At 42.8% G+C, this 19,231-nt stretch overlaps 1 protein-coding gene across 1 annotated transcript; it reads right to left on the bottom strand.

Annotated features, from left to right (window-relative positions):
- Positions 1-824: 824 nt before the first annotated feature.
- LOC117046790 (putative lysosomal acid lipase/cholesteryl ester hydrolase) lies at positions 825-18,386 on the bottom strand. The gene is made up of 10 exons (XM_033149195.1): positions 18,361-18,386; positions 17,658-17,748; positions 11,405-11,498; positions 9,273-9,471; positions 8,029-8,138; positions 4,940-5,076; positions 3,777-3,923; positions 2,892-2,963; positions 1,421-1,486; positions 825-1,097 (listed from the first exon to the last, which is right to left on the bottom strand). The coding sequence occupies exons 1-10, from the start codon at positions 18,372-18,374 to the stop codon at positions 870-872; spliced, it is 1,158 nt and encodes a 385-aa protein (XP_033005086.1). The 5' UTR covers positions 18,375-18,386; the 3' UTR covers positions 825-869.
- Positions 18,387-19,231: the final 845 nt, after the last annotated feature.

Here is a 19,231-nt window from a genome sequence, read left to right as displayed (position 1 = left end):
TGCCTTGTCTAGTATGATGTACTCTACACGAGTAGAGATTATCACTGCACATTTTCAGGACTGAAGCATGCTTTGCATATGTGTTCTGATGTGCTCCGCTTCAAATGAAACCATCATTTTTTCATGTATTGGTTGGAAAACCTGTTCCTTTCCTTTAGAAAATAGAAATGTTTTGGATAATAAAAAGTTAAATTGATTTTTTTGAGACAGGAAAACTGCATTCAGCAGGAAGCAAGTGTTCTTCACATTTCAAAAGTTTTTGGTGTTTGTTTACTTTTTGGCAATGGATCTGTAAGTGTGATCGATGCATGAATTCAAAAAGCTTCACATCTCCATTTTGGCAGAAACAGAACACAATGTACGCATTGCATTTTTATGTACACAAATGCAACTTAATTTTGACTATGTACTTTAATTTACCGACAAAGCGATAAATCTCAGTGACTCATTGTAAATGTATAACTAGACATTTGTAAATGTCTCATTGTAGCTTATTTGTTTTATCACATACATGTGGCACATATATTTGGCACATTATTATATATTTAAATCAAGCACTAGTTTGATTTAAATATATAAATAAATAAAACCTCCTTGCTGATCTTAAATGAATACCTAGTGGTGCTCATACCTGGGCCTGGGTCTAAAAAACTAATTTTCATTTGAGTCCTTTTTGGAGCTGATTTTCATTGGGATCCTTTCTGGCTACCTTGGAGAATGGCTCTCTAGGAGGTTCGCAAGCAAGGCTAATTTAATAATCAAAATGAGGTGACATATATTTAAACTTTATTTCGGAAGATTTTGGGGATCTCAGAATCCCATCTTGATTTCACTATTAATAGAGCAACAATAACCAAACGGTTTCCCAGCTACTTCTCCATCAGGTCAAGTATTTCTGGGTACATCAGCTGAAAAGCATTGAGGCCCCAAATGAAATCCCAGTGGTTCCACTTAGGAAACTCTGTGTCATGAATGAGATGAGTAATTCGAGGCCGTAATTCTGCAATTTCCTTGGGCTGCAAAACCCAGTCCTGTCCTCCACTCCACATCACTGTTGGGATGGTGATCTCTTCTATTCTGTACAAGGGAGGAGTCGTCTAGGAAGAAACAGATAGTTTGAATGTCACCTAGATACATGCACACATCTGTAGCTTAAAAAAACAACTGTGGAACTGCACGCAACAAACTTTCACCAAAGTAAAATAAGTGGGTTCTTTTATTGTATTACCAATAAATTGTGAAAATCAGAAGTAATTTGAGGGAACTGTGGACTGCTACTTGAACAAGGAGGGTGTTGTGTGGATGATGCACAAAACATGCACACAAGGGATGGATCCAACCCAATTTAAACTGCCCCTTTGTACACACCCTCACTTTTAATTCCCTTTGCAGGCAACACAAAAACCCAGCAAATTCCTACCTGGTTGTATATATCTATGTTCTTTGATCCATAGTCAAAATATCTGAATTGACCTGCCTTAGCTGTCTAGAAAACGAAAGAGAACAATAGATAGGTGAGTATACAGCCCTCCAACGAAAGAGAACAGCAAGCAAAGCTAACCCAAGAGGAAGATGTTAGGAGAGGGCACTCACTGAGAGTATATTTCACTTTCATTTCGTTTCACATTTAATTTGCATACCCCCTTTCTATTTTACTATACCCAAGGCGGTTTACAAGCTGAAGAAACAAAGAATGTTCACCTTATAACAATCTAATCCAATACAAAAAATGTGATAATAAAACATAACTTTAAAATAAGCAACTTAATATCAAATAAAGTAATATTCAGCAATCCATTAGGATATTATCGAATATTAAATATCAGCATATAAAAATTAAACAGAAATCCACTCTTAACAATTACAATAAATAATTTCTAAACTATAATAATAATAATAATAAAAACAACAATGACAAGTCACAGTGCATAAAATAATACAATACAAATTGAGAAGCAGAGACTAGTGGGTGGGGCAAGGCAGGTGGAAGAAGGCCTTGCCTGGTGGATGGCTGGAAGTCTCTCCCCTCACAGTTCTTCCTCCCTTATGAGGACTCCAAGGGCTGGAGGGTGGGGCAAGGCAGGTGGAACGGTAGTGACTGCACTGGCAGTTGAATCTTGCTGGAACACTAGCAATGGAGAGCAACTTATGCTGCACATGAGGGCAGCAGGCTAGCTTAAGGGCCACAAGGCAGCCCACACAGCTCTCTCCTCCAGCACTTTGCTTGATTCTTGCACCCTTCCCATTCTGACAAGTGCTGTGGGCCAGGCTAATAGCTGCCTCTTTTCTTGCTCACTCAGCCAAGGACCTTTCTTAATGGTGTTCTCTTTGATGTGATAGGAGAAAGTAAATAGGCAAGACTTCCATACCGCCCAGTTTAGCAATAAGCAAGCATTACTGATACTGGGGCACAGGCTCAGGAGAGGGGCACTGGCTTAAACATGGGGTGGGCTTCTGCTGCTGCACCTCCAGCACCCACCACCTAAGTTGACAGCTTCACTTTACCTCATGGTAAGGCCAATTTAGGCAGTGTCAGGGTTACAATGGATTGTTGGTTCTGGTTTTGTCACTGCTAAATTGGGGACTCAGCTATACAGCTGCAAATATAACATTTAAAGTGTGTTTTAAGTGCATTATACAAATTTGACACTAGATGACAATGGTGAGCTTATGTCAAATTCAGTACATTTTTCAAAACGTGTTTTTTTTTAAAGCATTTTCACAGCGTTTTTTTTTATATGTGTCTAGTCATTTTGCACTGGAAACACTGGAAACTCACCAACAGTATATTCTGGCTCCCTTCTATTCAAACAATATCTAAGTTGTTATAAGGAAGGCAACATTCAACAAAGAAAGAACGAGAGAGAGAAGGGAGATCTTAGTATCTCTACCTGGCCCCAGTGGATCAAATTTTTCACAGAGGTATAATCTGGAAATCGTGATACATATACATCAGTCCGACTCTGTAAGGGAATGGTAAATTTAGAAGTCATTTCACTTAACAAAAACTCTTTGTACTGGACTGTTGGCAGAGGCCAAAAGCAGATACATGTTATTACATGTGTTTCTGAAGTGCAAAACTGATGCTGAGGAAACCTTGACATGCAGTTCATAGCAACTGGGACATCATGGATGTGTGAACCAGCTGGCTGCCCAAACTCCACAGTTCTAGGATTTTGTGATTCAGATACCCATGAACAATCCTTCAAATGAACAGCCCTTATGTGCCACAAGGAGTTGGCTCATGGCTATCTGGCATATTTCCCCACCCAGGACACACCTGCTCTCTGTGCCCACCACCACCCACCTGCCCATTCAGTGACTGTGAAAAGAGGCCAAGTGCACATAGTGACCTACATGTCTAGAGCTCCCTGACGTTATATGGAGTCTTGATTCGGCCAGGGTCTCCCCCATCCTTGCTTGTGGGCTTGCAGAGCCCCTTCTTACATTTGACAAGTCCCATCTGCCCCTCACTTCCCTCTTCAGCACGTGCAGAAACTGCCTTCTTGAGCATTGGACCCAATACTGGTCTTGTCCACTCAGTCTGCCACAGCCTGTTTACGCATGCAGGGGAAATCTCTAACTCACCAAGGGTTTGAGACCCATTGCTTACCCTCACCTGGTTTAGCTGGGTGGGGTGGGCCAATGGTGGACTAACTACCCCAGAAGGAGCATGGCGTGTCCCCCAACAGAGGTACTACCTCTCCTTTAACACCTCATACACCCCAGTCATAAATATGATAAATAAATAAATATCAAACACTGAAGAGACATACCGCATTTAGATTTTTTTCATTGAATCCACTGGCAAGAAAAAGAGCTTGTTTGCAGAGCTCATCTACCAGGCGGCAGCTGCACTTTTGGGCCAGAAGGGCTCTCAGTTTCGGACTCAGCAGACAAAATTCCTTTGTGCCAAATATAGCCTGCAAAAAGCCAGAGATTCTTCATAATCCCAATCTCTCAAAAGCATTTCTTAAATGGGGCAGTTTAAATGTCCCTGTAGCTGCTTCATATTAAGGGGGGGGGGTTGTTGCTGATTTGTAAAAAGGTTTTACCGTAATCGCCAAATATAAAAATTGCAAAGTTTTCGCATTACAAAACAAGGGGGGAAATGATGAATCGATTGGATTATTATAATTTATAAATTATTCGTTAAAAGGTAGAAATATTATACGTATCTTCCAAATGATTGATTGCACTGGGTTTTTTTTGGGGGGGGGTTGTGTGGGGTTTCTTTGAAAAATCCATGGAGCAAGTCAAAAGGATAAAGTCAAAACCATGGCTCTCTATAGGTTTTAACTTCAGAAAGCTTAGGTGCAAGTTGATTTGACTGATTGATTTGGTTTGTGTTGTGTGGGTTGGCTCTGCTAATATATCCATGAAGCTCAAACCTTGCCATTGCTTGTCTTGCACATCACGGTAAACTGCAGTGACACTAATGTTGTGACAGAAGCTCAATGGCACCAGACCACACAGTAGACCAGACACTCCTGCCATTTCCACAAATCTATTAATTCTCCTCCAGGCTTTCCCTTTTTATATCCTTATAAGGTGAACCAAAACATCTTGCCTGGTCTTCTGGTCTTCCTGAGTCTTCTTAATTTGGATTCTATATATCTAGTCTCAAGAGGGTACTTTTTTAAAAAATAGTTTATCCTTCGTGTTTTCCTTTCTGTCATTTGATAGCCATGGTAACATTTTAGTAAAAAACAAATTGCAAGTATGCCTGAAAATTTTAAGGGTGTTGGAATCTAAATTATTAATTTCTCCCACCCCACCCCACCCCACCCCAAAACACTCCATGTTTTTTCAGCTAATTTACCTAAAAAAAAAAAAAAAAAAAACTGGGCTTGAGCCATAAAATTAGACATTTCCCATTATGTCATAATGTCAAGTAGAGCTTACGAAAATTGAGAAAAGATAATGATTGCACACATACCTTCACCAGTGCTGCTGGCAAGCGTATGATTTGTAGTGGGATGCTGATAGTGTACTGCAATGTATAGGCAGGGGCCAGGGCAAAAAACATCTTAATTTTTTCAGCCATTTGAGGTAAAATAGAAAGTGCCACAAAAGCTAGAGAGGAGGGGAAATGGAGATTCGGTTTAGCATCCCATAGTTTTGAATTTAAGTAATGCAGCTGTCAGGTCTGTGTTAGGGTCGCTCACGAGTCATCAGGCATGAGTCTCAACTGTCTTTTAACAGTTTATTGGTGCCGACTGTTTACAGTGCAGAGAACGTGAAAACATGACCATTCTAGTCACTTGCAGAATCCGGGAGTGCCGGTTTCCGGTTGCGACCCCAACATAAGAATTTCGGCATCCCAAAGCACTGCGTCCCCAATCTCCTCTTGACCCCTCCGTGCAACTGGGGTGACGGAAGTGGCGTGCTCCCCTCAGAGCGAAACTCATGAGGCGTGCTGGGGCTCTCAGCAGCATCTCCAAGCCCTTGTCTCGCCTGGCTGTTTCCAGCCTGCCCCTCCCCACTGGAGGAGATGCCGCTCTTCCCACTTGAGGAAGTCTCACTACTGAGGAGGTGTCTGGGCTCTCAGTACATCGACAAGACCTCCCTGACAGCAGCATTTATAGGCAGACTCTTACTTTAAAACTTAATTGAGCAAAATTAACATTCATTTCATGTGGCGCAATTGTTTTTCAAAATGGAAGAGTTAGACTACATGCAATATAGAGTTGGAAGAGACCACAAGGGCCATCCAGTCCAACCCCCTGCCAAGCAGGAAACACCATCAAAGCATTCCTGACAGATGGCTGTCAAGCCTCCGCTTAAAGACCTCCAAAGAAGGAGACTCTACCACACTCCTTGGCAGCAAATTCCACTGTCGAACAGCTCTTACTGTCAGGAAGTTCTTCCTAATGTTTAGGTGGAATCTTCTTTCTTGTAGTTTGAATCCATTGCCCTGTGTCCGCTTCTCTGGAGCAGCAGAAAACAACCTTTCTCCCTCCTCTACATGACATCCTTTTATATATTTGAACATGGCTATCATATCACCCCTTAACCTTCTCTTCTCCAGGCTAAACATACCCAGCTCCCTAAGCCGTTCCTCATAAGGCATCGTTTCCAGGTCTTTGACCATTTTGGTTGCCCTCTTCTGGACAGAACTGGACACAGTATTCCAGGTGAGGTCTGACCAGAGCGGAATACAGTGGTACTATTACTTCCCTTGATCTAGATGCTATACTCCTATTGATGCAGCCCAGAATTGCATTGGCTTTTTTAGCTGCTGCATCACACTGTTGACTCATGTCAAGTTTATGGTCTACCAAGACTCCTAGATCCTTTTCACATGTACTGCTCTCAAGCCAGGTGTCACCCATCCTGTATTTGTGCCTTTCATTTTTTTTGCCCAAGTGTAGTACTTTACATTTATCCCTCTTAAAATTCATCTTTTTTGCTTTTGCCCACTTCACTAATCTGTTAAGGTCATTTTGAAGTGTGATCCTGTCCTCAGGGGTATTAGCCACCCCTCCCAATTTGGTGTCATCTGCAAACTTGATCAGGATGCTCTCAAGCACATCATCCAAGTCATTGATAAAGATGTTGAATAAGACTGGGCCCAAGACAGAACCCTGTGGCAGCCCACTAGTCACTTCTCTCCAGGATAAAGAGGGCCGTTACTGAGTACCCTTTGGGTTCGGTCAGTCAGCCAGTTACAAATCCACAGAATAGTAGCATTGTCTAGCCCACATTTTACCAGCTTCTTTACAAGAACATCATGGGGCACCTTGTCAAAGGCCTTGCTGAAATCAAGATAGGCTGCATCCACAGCGTTCCCTTCATCTACCAGGCTTGTAATTCTGTCAAAAAATGAGATCAGATTGGTCTGACATGACTTATTTTTCAGAAACCCATGCTGACTTTTAGTGATCACAGCGTTCCTTTCTAGGTGCTGACAGACCGTTTGCTTAATGATCTGCTCTAGAATCTTTCCTGGTATTGATGTCAGGCTGACTGGGCGGTAATTGTTTGGGTCTTCTCTTTCCCCCTTTTTGAAAATAGGGACAACATTTGCCCTCCTCCAGTCTGCTGGCACTTCGCCTGTTCTCCAGGAATTCTCAAAGATTACTGCCGGTGGTTCTGAAATCACCTCTGCCAGTTCTTTTAATACTCTTGGATGTAGTTCATCTGGCCCTGGAGACTTGAATACATCTAAACTAGCCAAGTATTCTTGTATTGCCTCCTTACTTATTCTGGGCTGTGTTTCCCCTGCTGATTCATCTGCTCCATATTCTTCAGGTTGGGCATTGTTTTCTTTTTTGGAGAAGACTGAGGCAAAGAAGGCATTGAGGAGTTCTGCCCTTTCTCTATCTCCTGTTCGCATTTCACCATTTTCTCCTCTAAGTGACCCCACTGTTTCATTGTTCTTCCTTTTGCTACGGACATACCCATAAAAGCCCTTTTTGTTGCTTTTAACTTCTCTAGCAAGCCTGAGTTCATTCTGTGCTCTAGCTTTTCTGACTTTGTCTCTACACGTGCTGGCTATTTGTTTGAATTCCTCTCTGGTGATTTCCCCCTTTTTACATTTTTTTGCACATATCCCTTTTAAATCTTAAATCAGTTAAAAGTTCTTTAGATAGCCACCCTGGCTTCTTTATGCACCTTCCATGTTTTCGTCTCATTGGTACTGCTTGAAGAGATCAGGAACACACAATCCAACTCCCCCTTTCGTGCATTCAAATAAATATCCAAAGAGTACTGTGCTTCTTATAAAGATAGGAAACCTATCACAGGTTCTTGGATAACTAAAACTTCAGTAGATATCTGGTGCCATCTACAGTAGATACCTGGTGCCATCAAAAAATGATGTGGTTTTTGTGCCTTTATCTGCATTCTGCATATGACCAAGAACTAGTTCAACATTAGACCATCCCATGCCAAACTGGCCCCTGGCTTACCTTCCTCTGTATTTCCAGGACCTGAGCTGTAGCAATCAAATTTGCATACATAGCCAATTGTAGAAAGGACTGGCCAATTCTATAGAGTGCATGCCAAGGTTTATAGTTATCATACCCACAGTACATCCTTGAGAATGGCCGACATAATAGATGTTCTTCTGTCCAGTTTTCTGCAGAATGAAGTCTACCATGGCAGGAAGGTCATAGATGCCCATCTCATGAAAACTGAAAACCACAAAACAAAGTAAATGAGAATTAAGTGTCATATAGAGGAGGGAGAAAGGTTGTTTTCTGCTGCTCCAGAGAAGTGGACACGGGGCAACGGATTGAAAGTACAAGAAAGAAGATTCCACCTAAACATTAGGAAGAACTTCCTGACAGTAAGAGCTGTTCGACAGTGGAATTTGCTGCCAAGGAGTGTGGTGGAGTCTCCTTCTTTGGAGGTCTTTAAGCGGAGGCTTGACAGACACCTGTCAGGAATGCTTTGATGGTGTTTCCTGCTTGGCATGGGGTTGGACTGGATGGCCCTTGTGGTCTCTTCCAACTCTATGATTCTATGATTCTAAGTGCACTCATAATCTTTGGTTACAAGCACAAACTCTTTCTCTAGAAAGCACTACTAAGCATATTTAAGGAACAAAAGGGAAGATTAAGCAGACTTTACCGTCAAATACCTAAAATTAGGCTATATGATGAGGAGAAAGAGATACTTACTAGGGCCAGCTGTGCCCAGGCTGCATTACAACAAATTAACACTTAAAGCATGAGCACATTTACTAAGAAGAAGGTTTCCGTTTACAGAATCACAGCAAAGTCAGATGGTAAAACTTTTCCTGGACCATAAAATCAATGAAGGAATTGCAGTGAAATCATTTCATGGATGTGTCCATAAATTTTATGGTCTGGATAAGTACTAAAATCCATTTGGCACACATATAGTATTATTTTAATTGGCTGAATATAGCCCAACATTGTTGTTGTTGTTGTTGTTGTTGTTGTTGTTGTTGTTCAGTCGTTCACTCATGTCCGACTCTTCGTGACCCCATGGACCAGAGCACGCCAGGCACGCCTATCCTTCACTGCCTCCCACAGTTTGGCCAAACTCATGTTAGTAGCTTCGAGAACACTGTCCAACCATCTCATCCTCTGTCATCCCCTTCTCCTTGTGCCCTCCATCTTCCCCAACATCAGGGAACATTAGTCTTCATCAAGTCTATTCTATGCATAATAAGCTAGGCAAGGGTGAGCATGCTTTGAACTACAAAATAATATTGAATGCCAAATGCCAGTCACTCAACTGAAAAAGAAGAAATCTAATTGAATGGTGAATTCCAGTGATTACACACCAAATGAACTTACCTAAAATCCCAGAATGCTTCTTCTTCTATTGAAAGGTTTTGGTGTCTTCTAGACCAGGAGTTTCCTCTGTTGTTTCCAATCCAAACATCATATCCAGCATCTGCTAGTATGAAGCCCAGGCTCTGATGCGGCAGATTTGTGACCCAGATGCTGCCTTCCATGGTCAAACCGTGCAACAGCAGTACAGATGATTTGGAGCCTGAAAGTAAAAAAAGACATTGATTGATTGGCTGATTGATTGACTGACTGACTGACTGACTGACTGACTGATTAGTACCTCCAAAACACAACACAAGATACACAATTAAAACTTAATCTAACATGGAGCAGTAGGCTTGGGTCTAAATGTTGGGTTTGGATGCAAGGAAGATAGGTTCTAGTTCCTGTTCAGTTGGGAAGCTAAAGTCTCAATATTACATGGCGAAACATTGGAACTGAACCTTGAAATCCAAACCATCACCCCTTATATATAAAAAAAGAGCTAACCCAAAAATTCTCAGGAAAGAACGTTCAATCTGTTGTTGTCTTTCTTTCTTTCTTTCTTTCTTTCTTTCTTTCTTTCTTTTTTAGAGCACCTCATAAATAGTTTGAGAATTTTAGTCCTTCTGGAAAAAATCTTCGTTTCCCCAGTTCTGCTGCCCACAAATACCATGGACGAATTATCTATATACCACTTCCTCCTGAAGCAGCTATCTATTTCTTTAAAACTTTTATATGCCACCTTTTTTCTGAAGAGCTCTAGGCATTGTCAAAGTCCCGCCTCCCGCATTTGTATTAGAATCACAACAATTCAATGAAGTCGTTTAGGGTAAGAGAGAGTGTCCAAGGTCACCCAGAAAGCTTCTTTGCCAGTTGGGGATTTGAACCTGGGTCTACCCAATCTTGGGCCAAAGCGCTAACCATTGCGGCACACAGAGTTAGCAGAGGATGAGGCACAGGAAATCAGTGTTCACTGAAGGAGGCTTGCCACACATTCTAGCCATCAGGCTCTCTTCCTGCTCACAACTGCAGATAGAGCATTTGGGCTGGAATCAACTAACCCAGCATGCTTGTGTAAGCCAGCTCAAGGCATCCAATTAGCATAATGGGGTTTTCCCCACCCAAACACTCTGTGTCTTCCCAAAATCATCTGTGGAGAACCTCAAGAAAAGCACACAGGGAGAGAGGGAGGAGAAATTGCTCTCTCTGACAATTAGAAATGTTTACGTTGCTGAGAAGTTATGGAATAAGGACCTAAAATTTACTGCTTTCTGTGAGTTAAAGAGAATTTCATGAAAATGGTGTATAGATGGTATTTGACCCCTACAAGACTTGCGAAAATGTATAAGAACACAACCAACATACGTTGGAAGTGTAAAGTTAAAGAGGGCACATTCCATCATATGAGGTGGGCGTGTAAAGTAGCTAAGGCCTTCTGGGAAATGATTTATAGTGAACTGGAAAAAATGTTCAAAATAACTTTTGATAAAAAGTAGGAGAAGAATTACTGAAAAATAAGAAAGTATTGTTTATGTATGCGTCAGCAGCGAAAAGAATATTATACGCCCAGGGATGGAAAGAAGAAAGAGCCCAATCGAAAGAAGAATGGATATTGAAGATGATGGACTATGCAGAGATAGCAAGGCTAACTGGGAAGATCAGGCACCAAGAGGATAACAAATTTAGCAGAGAATGGCACAATTTGATTGAATATATCAAAGAACACTGTAAAAGTTTTAAAATAGTAGTAGGATTCACATAACACTTGTAATTTAAAACAACAAAGGATAAAAATGAAGTATAACAAATTGGGATAAATTAATTAGATGCAGTTAAAAGAGGAAGAACTTCGAAAGACAAGGGCGGAGTTCAGGGAACCCCATAAAGGTGAGGATTTGATTATGGTTTTTTTTTTAAAAAAAGTGTGTGTGTATGTGTGGGTAAAAAACACCCTGTGTTTTATTTTTGAAACTTTGAAAATAAAAAATTAAAAAAAGAAAAGAAATGTTTACGCTGTTGGAAAGATCAGAAGGGTACATTCCTCCCCATGTTTTCTTTCCCAGGCCAGACTTCATGCTAGTGGTCATTACTGTACAATGAAATAAGTCACAACAGAGTCCTTGAGACATTGGGTCTAATGAGCTTTTCTGTACCTCCTGGAATCCTGTTCAGGCTCAAGTAATAGCCGTCCTTTGTAAGAACCTCATACTCTTCTGAAGGATATCCCCAGTACTGGATTATCTGACTCTGTAAGGATAGAAAGCCACATGTTAGACCATTTTCTTCACCAGTAGAGGTTTAAAAGTAATAGCTGGAAGCTGGAAGTTTTCACCTAAAGGCTCATTTCTAAGCATTAAGCATGGATCCTTCCTGACATGATCAGAATGGCCCAGGAGAGCCATGTACAAGACTGAATATTTATATTTGTATCTCTTTGGATATTTGGGGAAGAATGAGCCAATACCTCCGAAGTGTATCAGCAACCCCTTGGGAGAAAAGGCAGCACAAAGAAAGGTGGAAACAAAAAGATCCCTGGAAAGTACGAAGGGGAGACCACACAGAGGATGCAAAAACAAAAGCAACTTTAATACAGTTTATTTGAGGAGGAAAACATGCAACTGTTTGCTGCTTGTCAATAGAACAGAAACTAAAAGCACAGTACTTGAGAAATGACTTAGATAGTTCCCAATACCGCAAGCCAATAGGACCAATACACCACAGTAATGTGCCAATATATGTTTTTTCCACTCCTTAGGGGTGGTTCATTTTAAATTGGTTTACAAGACAATGCAGACGCTCCAGTGCAAGAATAGCCAGTGAGATGCGCTCCAGTTGTTGCTTGACTCCAACTCCCATCAGTCCCAGCCAGCATGGATAATGGGAGTTGTAGTCTAACATGATTTGGAGAGCACAACATTGACTCCTCGTTTGAGTGCTTTCTGGACCAATCCTTTCACATGCAGGAGGATAGCTATGCCAGAGCCACATACCCAGTGCCAGAGCTACACACCCATTGCCAGCAGATAACATTAAACTTACAGAAGCTTTGCCAGCACCGTGAAGTAATTATAACTGGGCTTATTTTGCTGTGTTCAGACATGCCCCAGGCTGCCACCCATCTTGGAACACAGCTTGAGCTCTGGCATGTTCTCAGTCTTCAACTTTTCTAAGTTGAAGAGCTGGCAAGTTTCCAATCTGAGGGACTAGTGTTCACAATGTGGACAAATTGTATTGCAAATTACACTGACATGCTTTTATGAACAGAACATGTGCATAAGGCTATATAACGAGCCGTTGTCACCAAGAAAGAACAATTATTCTCAGACAAGTTGGGTTTCGTCATACCGGTGCTCCTTTATAATACATAATTTAACTGAAACTTTTTGAAGTCTCCCAGTTTCGTACCTCAGACAAGCAGTCACATGAGGTGCTGAGTGCAGCAAGAAAAAAATCAAATCAACTGCCCTTAATTACAGTTGCATACATAGGGGGAGGATTGGTATTTATTTCACACATATTATTTTTTCATGGTATCTCAAAGGAGATTAACTACCAAGGCAGCTTAAGAAGTGAATGTTCCCATGTATGGGTCATGTGAACCAACTGAGAGATACCCCAAATTCTCCAAGTGTCCCTATTTTCCAGGCACAGTCCCAGATTTAGAGAAGCTGTCCTAGTTTCTCATTTGATCCCAGAATGTCCCACTTTCCCTTAGGATGTCCCTATTTTCATTGGAGAAATATTGGAGGGTATGGAGTTAGGCAAACCCCGAGTCATATGAAGGCAGCCCTGTATTATAATAATAATAATGATTATTATTATTATTATTATTATTATTATTATTATTATTATTATTATTATTATTTGTACCCTGCCCATCTGGCTGGATTTCCCCAGCCACTCTGGGCGGCTTCCAACAAAAATCAGATACAAAAATATCACACATTAAAAACTTCCCTGAAAAGGGCTGCCTTCATGTATTTTCTGAATGTCGGTAGTTGTTTATCTCCCTGACCTGTGATGGGAGGGCGTTCCACAGGGCCGGCGCCACTACCGAGAAGGCCCTCTGCCTGGTTCCCTGCAGCTTAGCTTCTCGCAGTGAGGGAACCGCCAGAAGGCCCTCGGCACTGGATCTCAGTGTCCGGGCTGAATGATGGGGGTGGAGACGCTCCTTCAGGTATACAGGACCGAGGCCGTTTAGGGCTTTAAAGGTCAGCACCAACACTTTGAATTGTGCTCGGAAACGTACTGGGAGCCAATGTAGATCTCTCAGGACCGGTGTTATGTGGTCCCGGCGGCCACTCCCAGTCACCAGTCTAGATGCCGCATTCTGGATTAATTGCAGTTTCCGGGTCACCTTCAAAGGTAGCCCCACATAGAACGCATTGCAGTAGTCCAAGCGGGAGATAACCAGAGCATGCACCACTCTGGTGAGACAGTCCGCGGGCAGGTAGGGTCTCAGCCTGCGTACCAGATGGAGCTGGTAGACAGCTGCCCTGGACACAGAATTAACCTGCGCCTCCATGGACAGCTGTGAGTCCAAAATGACTCCCAGGCTGCACACCTGGTCCTTCAGGGGCACAGTTACCCCATTCAGGACCAGGGAGTCCTCCATACCAGCCCTCCTCCTGTCCCCCCAAAACAGTACTTCTGTCTTGTCAGGATTCAACCTCACTCTGTTAGCCGCCATCCATCCTCCAACCGCCTCCAGACACTCACACAGGACCTTCACGGCCTTCACTGGTTCTGATTTGAAAGAGAGGTAGAGCTGGGTATCATCCGCATACAGATGAACACCCAGCCCAAACCCCCTGATGATCTTTCCCAGCGGCTTCATATAGATATTAAAAAGCATGGGGGAGAGGACAGAACCCTGAGGCACCCCACAAGTGAACACTCACCCCCCACCACCACTTTCTGAACACGGCCCAGGAGGAAGGAGCGGAACCACTGTATAACAGTGCCTCCAGCTCCCAACCCCTCTAGCCGGTCCAGAAGGATGTTATGGTCGATGGTGTCAAAGGCTGCTGAGAGATCCAGCAGAACTAGGAAACAGCTCTCACCTTTGTCCCAAGCCCGCCGGAGATCGACCAGCGCGACCAAGGCAGTTTCAGTCCCATGATGAGGCCTGAATCCCGATAGGAAGGGATCCAAATGGTCCGCTTCTTCCAGGCATGCCTGGAGTTGTTCAGCAACCACCCGCTCAATCACCTTGCCCAAGAATGGTAGATTTGAGACTGGGTGATAGTTGGCCATATTGGCCGGGTCTAAAGATTTTTTTTAAGAAGTGGTTTAATGACCGCCTCTTTCAGCGGGTCTGGGAATGCTCCCTCACAGAGGGAAGCATTCACCACTCCGTGGAGCCCATCGCCCAGCCCCTCCCGGCTAGCTTTTATAAGCCAGGATGGGCAAAGATCAAGAAGACAGGTAGTTGGTTTCACTCGTCCAAGCAGCCTGTCCACATCCTCGGAGGTAACAGACTGAAATTGATCCCACGCAACTGGACTAGACAGGACTCTGGCACTCTCCCGCCCTGGCCCTGCTCCCACGATGGAGTCTACCTCTTTCCGAATCTGAGCGATTTTATCTGCAAAAAAACTTTGCGAACGCATTGCAGGAGATCTTGGGGTCCCTACCAGGCCCCAATGACGAATGTGGCTCCAATAGATTCCGAACCACCTGAAAGAGTCTCCTGCTGCTATTTTCTGCAGATGCAATAGAGGCGGTGAAGAAAGTCTTCTTCGCCGTCGCTATTGCCACTTGGTAGGCTCGACGTTGAGCTCTAACCTGTGTCCGGTCGGATTCAGAATGGGTTTTCTGCCACCGGCGCTCTAGCCGTCTCAACGATTGTTTCATCGCCCTTAGCTCTGGGAAAAACCACAGGGCTGTCCGGGCTCCATGCAACCGGACAGGGCGCTTCAGAGCCAAACAGTCAATAGCCCTGGTTAGCTCCACATTCCAGTGGGCCACCAGGGAATCGGCTGAAAGGTCATCAACATGGGATAAAGTATCCCCTACCACTCTCTGGAAACCATTTGGATCCATTAAGTGGCGGGGGCGGACCATCCGAATTGGTCCCACCTCCCTGCAGAGGGGAAGGGTTGCGGAGAAGTCCAATTGCACCAGGAAGTGATCTGACCATGGCACTTTTTTAGTTTCGCTTTTTTTAAATGTCAGTTCACCAATATCCATAGAGGTGAATACCAGGTCTAAGGCATGTCCTCAGCTATGAGTTGGACCAGACTTATTCAGGGTCAGCCCCATGGAAGCCATGCTTTCCACGAAGTCCCGAGCGGCCCCTTGTAAGGTCGTGTTGGCATGGATGTTAAAATCCCCTAGGATGACCAAACTAGGTGTCTCCAGGAGAACATCCGCCACGACCTGAAGCAGCTTGGGCAGGGAATCCTTGGTGCAGCGGGGAGGTCAGTACACCAAAAGGAATCCTGTACTGCCCCTATTGCCCAACTTCCAGAACATGCACTCGGGGAACTGGGTCTTCCCAATAGGATGCCTGGTGCAAAATAATGACTTCCTAAAAACCACTGCAACCCCCCCTCCCCGCCCACAAGGCCTGGGTTGCTGTGCGTAAGAGAAACCTGGTGGACAAGCAGCGGAAAGGACAGGCCCATCTGCTTCGTCCAACCAAGTCTCTGTTACACATGCCAGGTCAAGTCCTCCATCCACAATCAAGTTGTGGATGGCAGTGGTTTTATTCAACATTGACCTGGCATTGCACAGCAACATAGGAGTATAGGAAGTTTTAAAAAGTTTAATGTTTTATTATGTTTTTTTTATATGTTGGAAGCTGCCCAGGGTGGCTGGGGCAACCCAATCAGATGTGTGGGGTTTTCTTCTTATTCTTATTCTTATTAGGATGTCCCTATTTTCATATATTCTTATTGTTATTAGGATGTCCCTATTTTCATTGGATAAATGCTGGACATTCCCAGGACATCCCCATAATTACAGAAGCTATTCTCGTTTCTGATTAGATCCCTGAATTTTCCCCTTCCACTGCCACCACCAAACTCGGTGAGGAGGGTGAGCCAGCATTTGTAGCCAGCGCTGGCACTTGCAGTGGTGCCGTGCTCTTGTGCGAGTCAGCTGGTTCCCATGACAGTGAGGCACCAAAGGACATGTGTGGCAGCTGACTTGAGAGAGAGCACAGCATCAATGCAAGCGCCAGCACCACCTCATGCTCCTCGGCTCCTCGCAGAGTGTGGGGCTCCCAAAGACACTCACCCCAGTTTTTAATCAGAGGAATGTAGGAGGGTGTGCTGTGGTAAAAGGGTACTCAACCATTGTGAAGGGGCTTGTATGAATAAACAGAAAATAGTCTTTTTTTTCTTATTGGCCCATTGAAAACATTCCAAGAAACAAGGACACCTTTATCAACACATTTGTACATCTCACCCTCAGAATCTACTAATAGCAAGGACTATCATGGGCAGCATTTAGCATTCATAGTGTTATGTTTTCTCATGAATAATTTTATAACAAAATGCATTCAGAAGTATGCAGAGAGCAAGTCTCAGAATTTGGAGGAAGAATGCCTTTGGAATAATAATAATAATAATAATAATAATAATAATAATAATAATAATTTATTATTTATAGCCCCACCCATCTGGCTGGGTTTTCCCAACCACTCTGGGCGGCTCCCAACAGAATATTAAAAACATGATAAAACATCAAACATTTAAAGCTTCCCTAAACAGGGCCGCCTTCAGATGCCTTCTAAAAGTCAGATGGTTGTTTATTTCCTTGACATCTGATGGGAGGGCGTTCCACAGGGCGGGTGCCACTACCAAGAAGGCACTCTGCCAGGTTCCGTGTAACCTCTCTTCTTGCAGTGAGGGCCTTGGAGATAGACCTCAGTGTCCGGGCTTGACAATTGCCCTGGAGCATTCTCTTTTGTAAAGCAGCTGATATAGATTCGCTCTCCGAAACAAGTAATCAATGGCAATCATTCCCCAAGCATGCATGAGTTTCTTAAAGAAGCCCAACACAGCCCCAATTTCTATGCTCGATGGCCCTGCAATTCCAGCACCGTGCTGGTAGCACTCAGTTACAAGCTGGGCCTTCCAGAGGAGTTCCTGACAGTTTATGCGTTTTCTCCCATTTGAAAAAGATGGGAGAGGTAACTGTGCCCTTTTCTCATCAAAATCACTCAGGAATCAATCTCCATAGTAGAGGGGAAGGACTCGCAGAGCTCTCTTCTACACTCTTGGTCAAATGCATGACTGAGGGTTAAGTCTCTAAGAACACTATAGTGCTTCTGGCTGCAATTCTACACACACTCCTAAGTCTAGCTGGACAGGGTGGTGCTCACTGTGCAAGAAATAGGGATAAGATTACACTGGGAGAACTCAGCTCACAATATTCAACTTACAATATTCAACTTACAATATTCATAAACTGTTCAGGATTCAAATCTTCTGAGCTCACTGCTCCATGTACTGCCATCATGATAAGCAGTGGCCACATCCTTGAGAACCTGCAAAACAACTGGATATTTTAGATAATATAGGGGAAAGATTTACTGCGCTTACTTATTTAAGAGGGTTTTTATACAGCTCAGTCATCAACACCGCAAAGCAGTTTACAAAAAGCAATAAAAAAATCTATTAAAACACTGTTAAAATCAGATATTAAAAACAAGTTGACCTTTCAGAATTTCAAAAAACAAAAATGTAATAAAATAAAATTACATGTTACTGAAGAATGAAAGTTTTACAGAAAAGCAGAGAAATGGGAACTGTCACTATATATAAACTCACACTTTTCAGAGAAGTGTTAGAGAAGGGAATTTTCTTCAGGGCTTAATTAAATATAACACATTATTGGTAATAATCACATATAACACAAGTATTCCCAAAACCTTCATTTACAGAGCCCTATTTATTTTCCACATTATCTTTGTTTCTGTTTTACATGACAGAAAAGGTTTTAAACCAGACAATAGCTGCCCCCTACAAATCCTTGAGACAGTCATGTCATGTATCCACAGCAGTGACCAGAGGGGAAAATGACAATTAGAGGAGCACAGAGAGAAGAAAAACCACAGTGCATCTGCTGCAACAGAATCTGACGCTTTCATCTGCCTTACCTGTGATAAAACATGTCTCTCCTGTATTTGTCTCTACAGCCACAGCAGGTGCATTAACTCTCCAGCAGTTTGACTTCACTCCTAAAAGTGCGCTCTTAAATTGTCTCCCAAGACAGACGGATGCCAAAAACAAATACAAATCCAAGTACAAATACAAATACAAATTATTAACTGTATACACTGACAATAATATTTAGGCTCTGAAGAGCTACAAGAGGAGCAAAAACCTAAAAATCTCCAATGCCTTAAAAAAAATTCATTGTCCCAAAAGACAAAATAAGGACCGAGAAAGGCCAATCGACTCTCCATGCACAGATGTAAAACAATACTGATTGCTGTGTGGAAACCTTTAAAGTACATATAAAAAGTTTCCCACAGTTAGATGTTAACTTGCTTTCATTGTTTTGACATATTCTCATAAAGAAGTCAGGTATAACTAGTTTAATACGCAATGCTTGTTTCACCATGCCAGCCATGGCTTTCACAATCTTCTATGATAGGATATTTAAATTATTCTTCCATGTTCACTAACGTATCCAACCAAGCCATCTCATCTTTGCAAGGATTTCTGCCTTTCCAGCGGCGTTTCTTTCCCCCCTTCCCTTGCATCCCTGCCCCCCCCCCCTGAAATTTGCTCTGGAAAGTTGGGTGGAGATCAAGTACAGATTTGGGGGAGCATGGGGGGAAACTCCATTGCACAAGCAGAAGTCTTTGTGTGAACAGGACAATTTTGTTGGCTAAATCCTTTAATTCAAAAGGGTTGTTTCTATACAGTGGACAGGGTGTACTGCATTGTATGCATGTATGTATCTATTTATTTATTTAAACAAAATTTCTATTGCTTTATTGTCTATAGAAAGTGTGAAGAAGA

Source organism: Lacerta agilis, chromosome 5 (assembly GCF_009819535.1).
Source record: "Lacerta agilis isolate rLacAgi1 chromosome 5, rLacAgi1.pri, whole genome shotgun sequence".
Taxonomy (NCBI): domain Eukaryota; kingdom Metazoa; phylum Chordata; class Lepidosauria; order Squamata; family Lacertidae; genus Lacerta; species Lacerta agilis.
This window is presented reverse-complemented; position numbering and strand designations above follow the sequence as displayed.

Coding starts and splice junctions, on each gene's coding strand:
- LOC117046790 (XM_033149195.1), bottom strand. Junction 9,472..11,404: donor CCTGAACAGGATTCCAGGAG/GTACAGAAAAGC, acceptor TTTTACTTTCAG/GCTCCAAATCATCTGTACTG. Junction 8,139..9,272: donor GAAGCATTCTGGGATTTTAG/GTAAGTTCATTT, acceptor TGTGGTTTTCAG/TTTTCATGAGATGGGCATCT.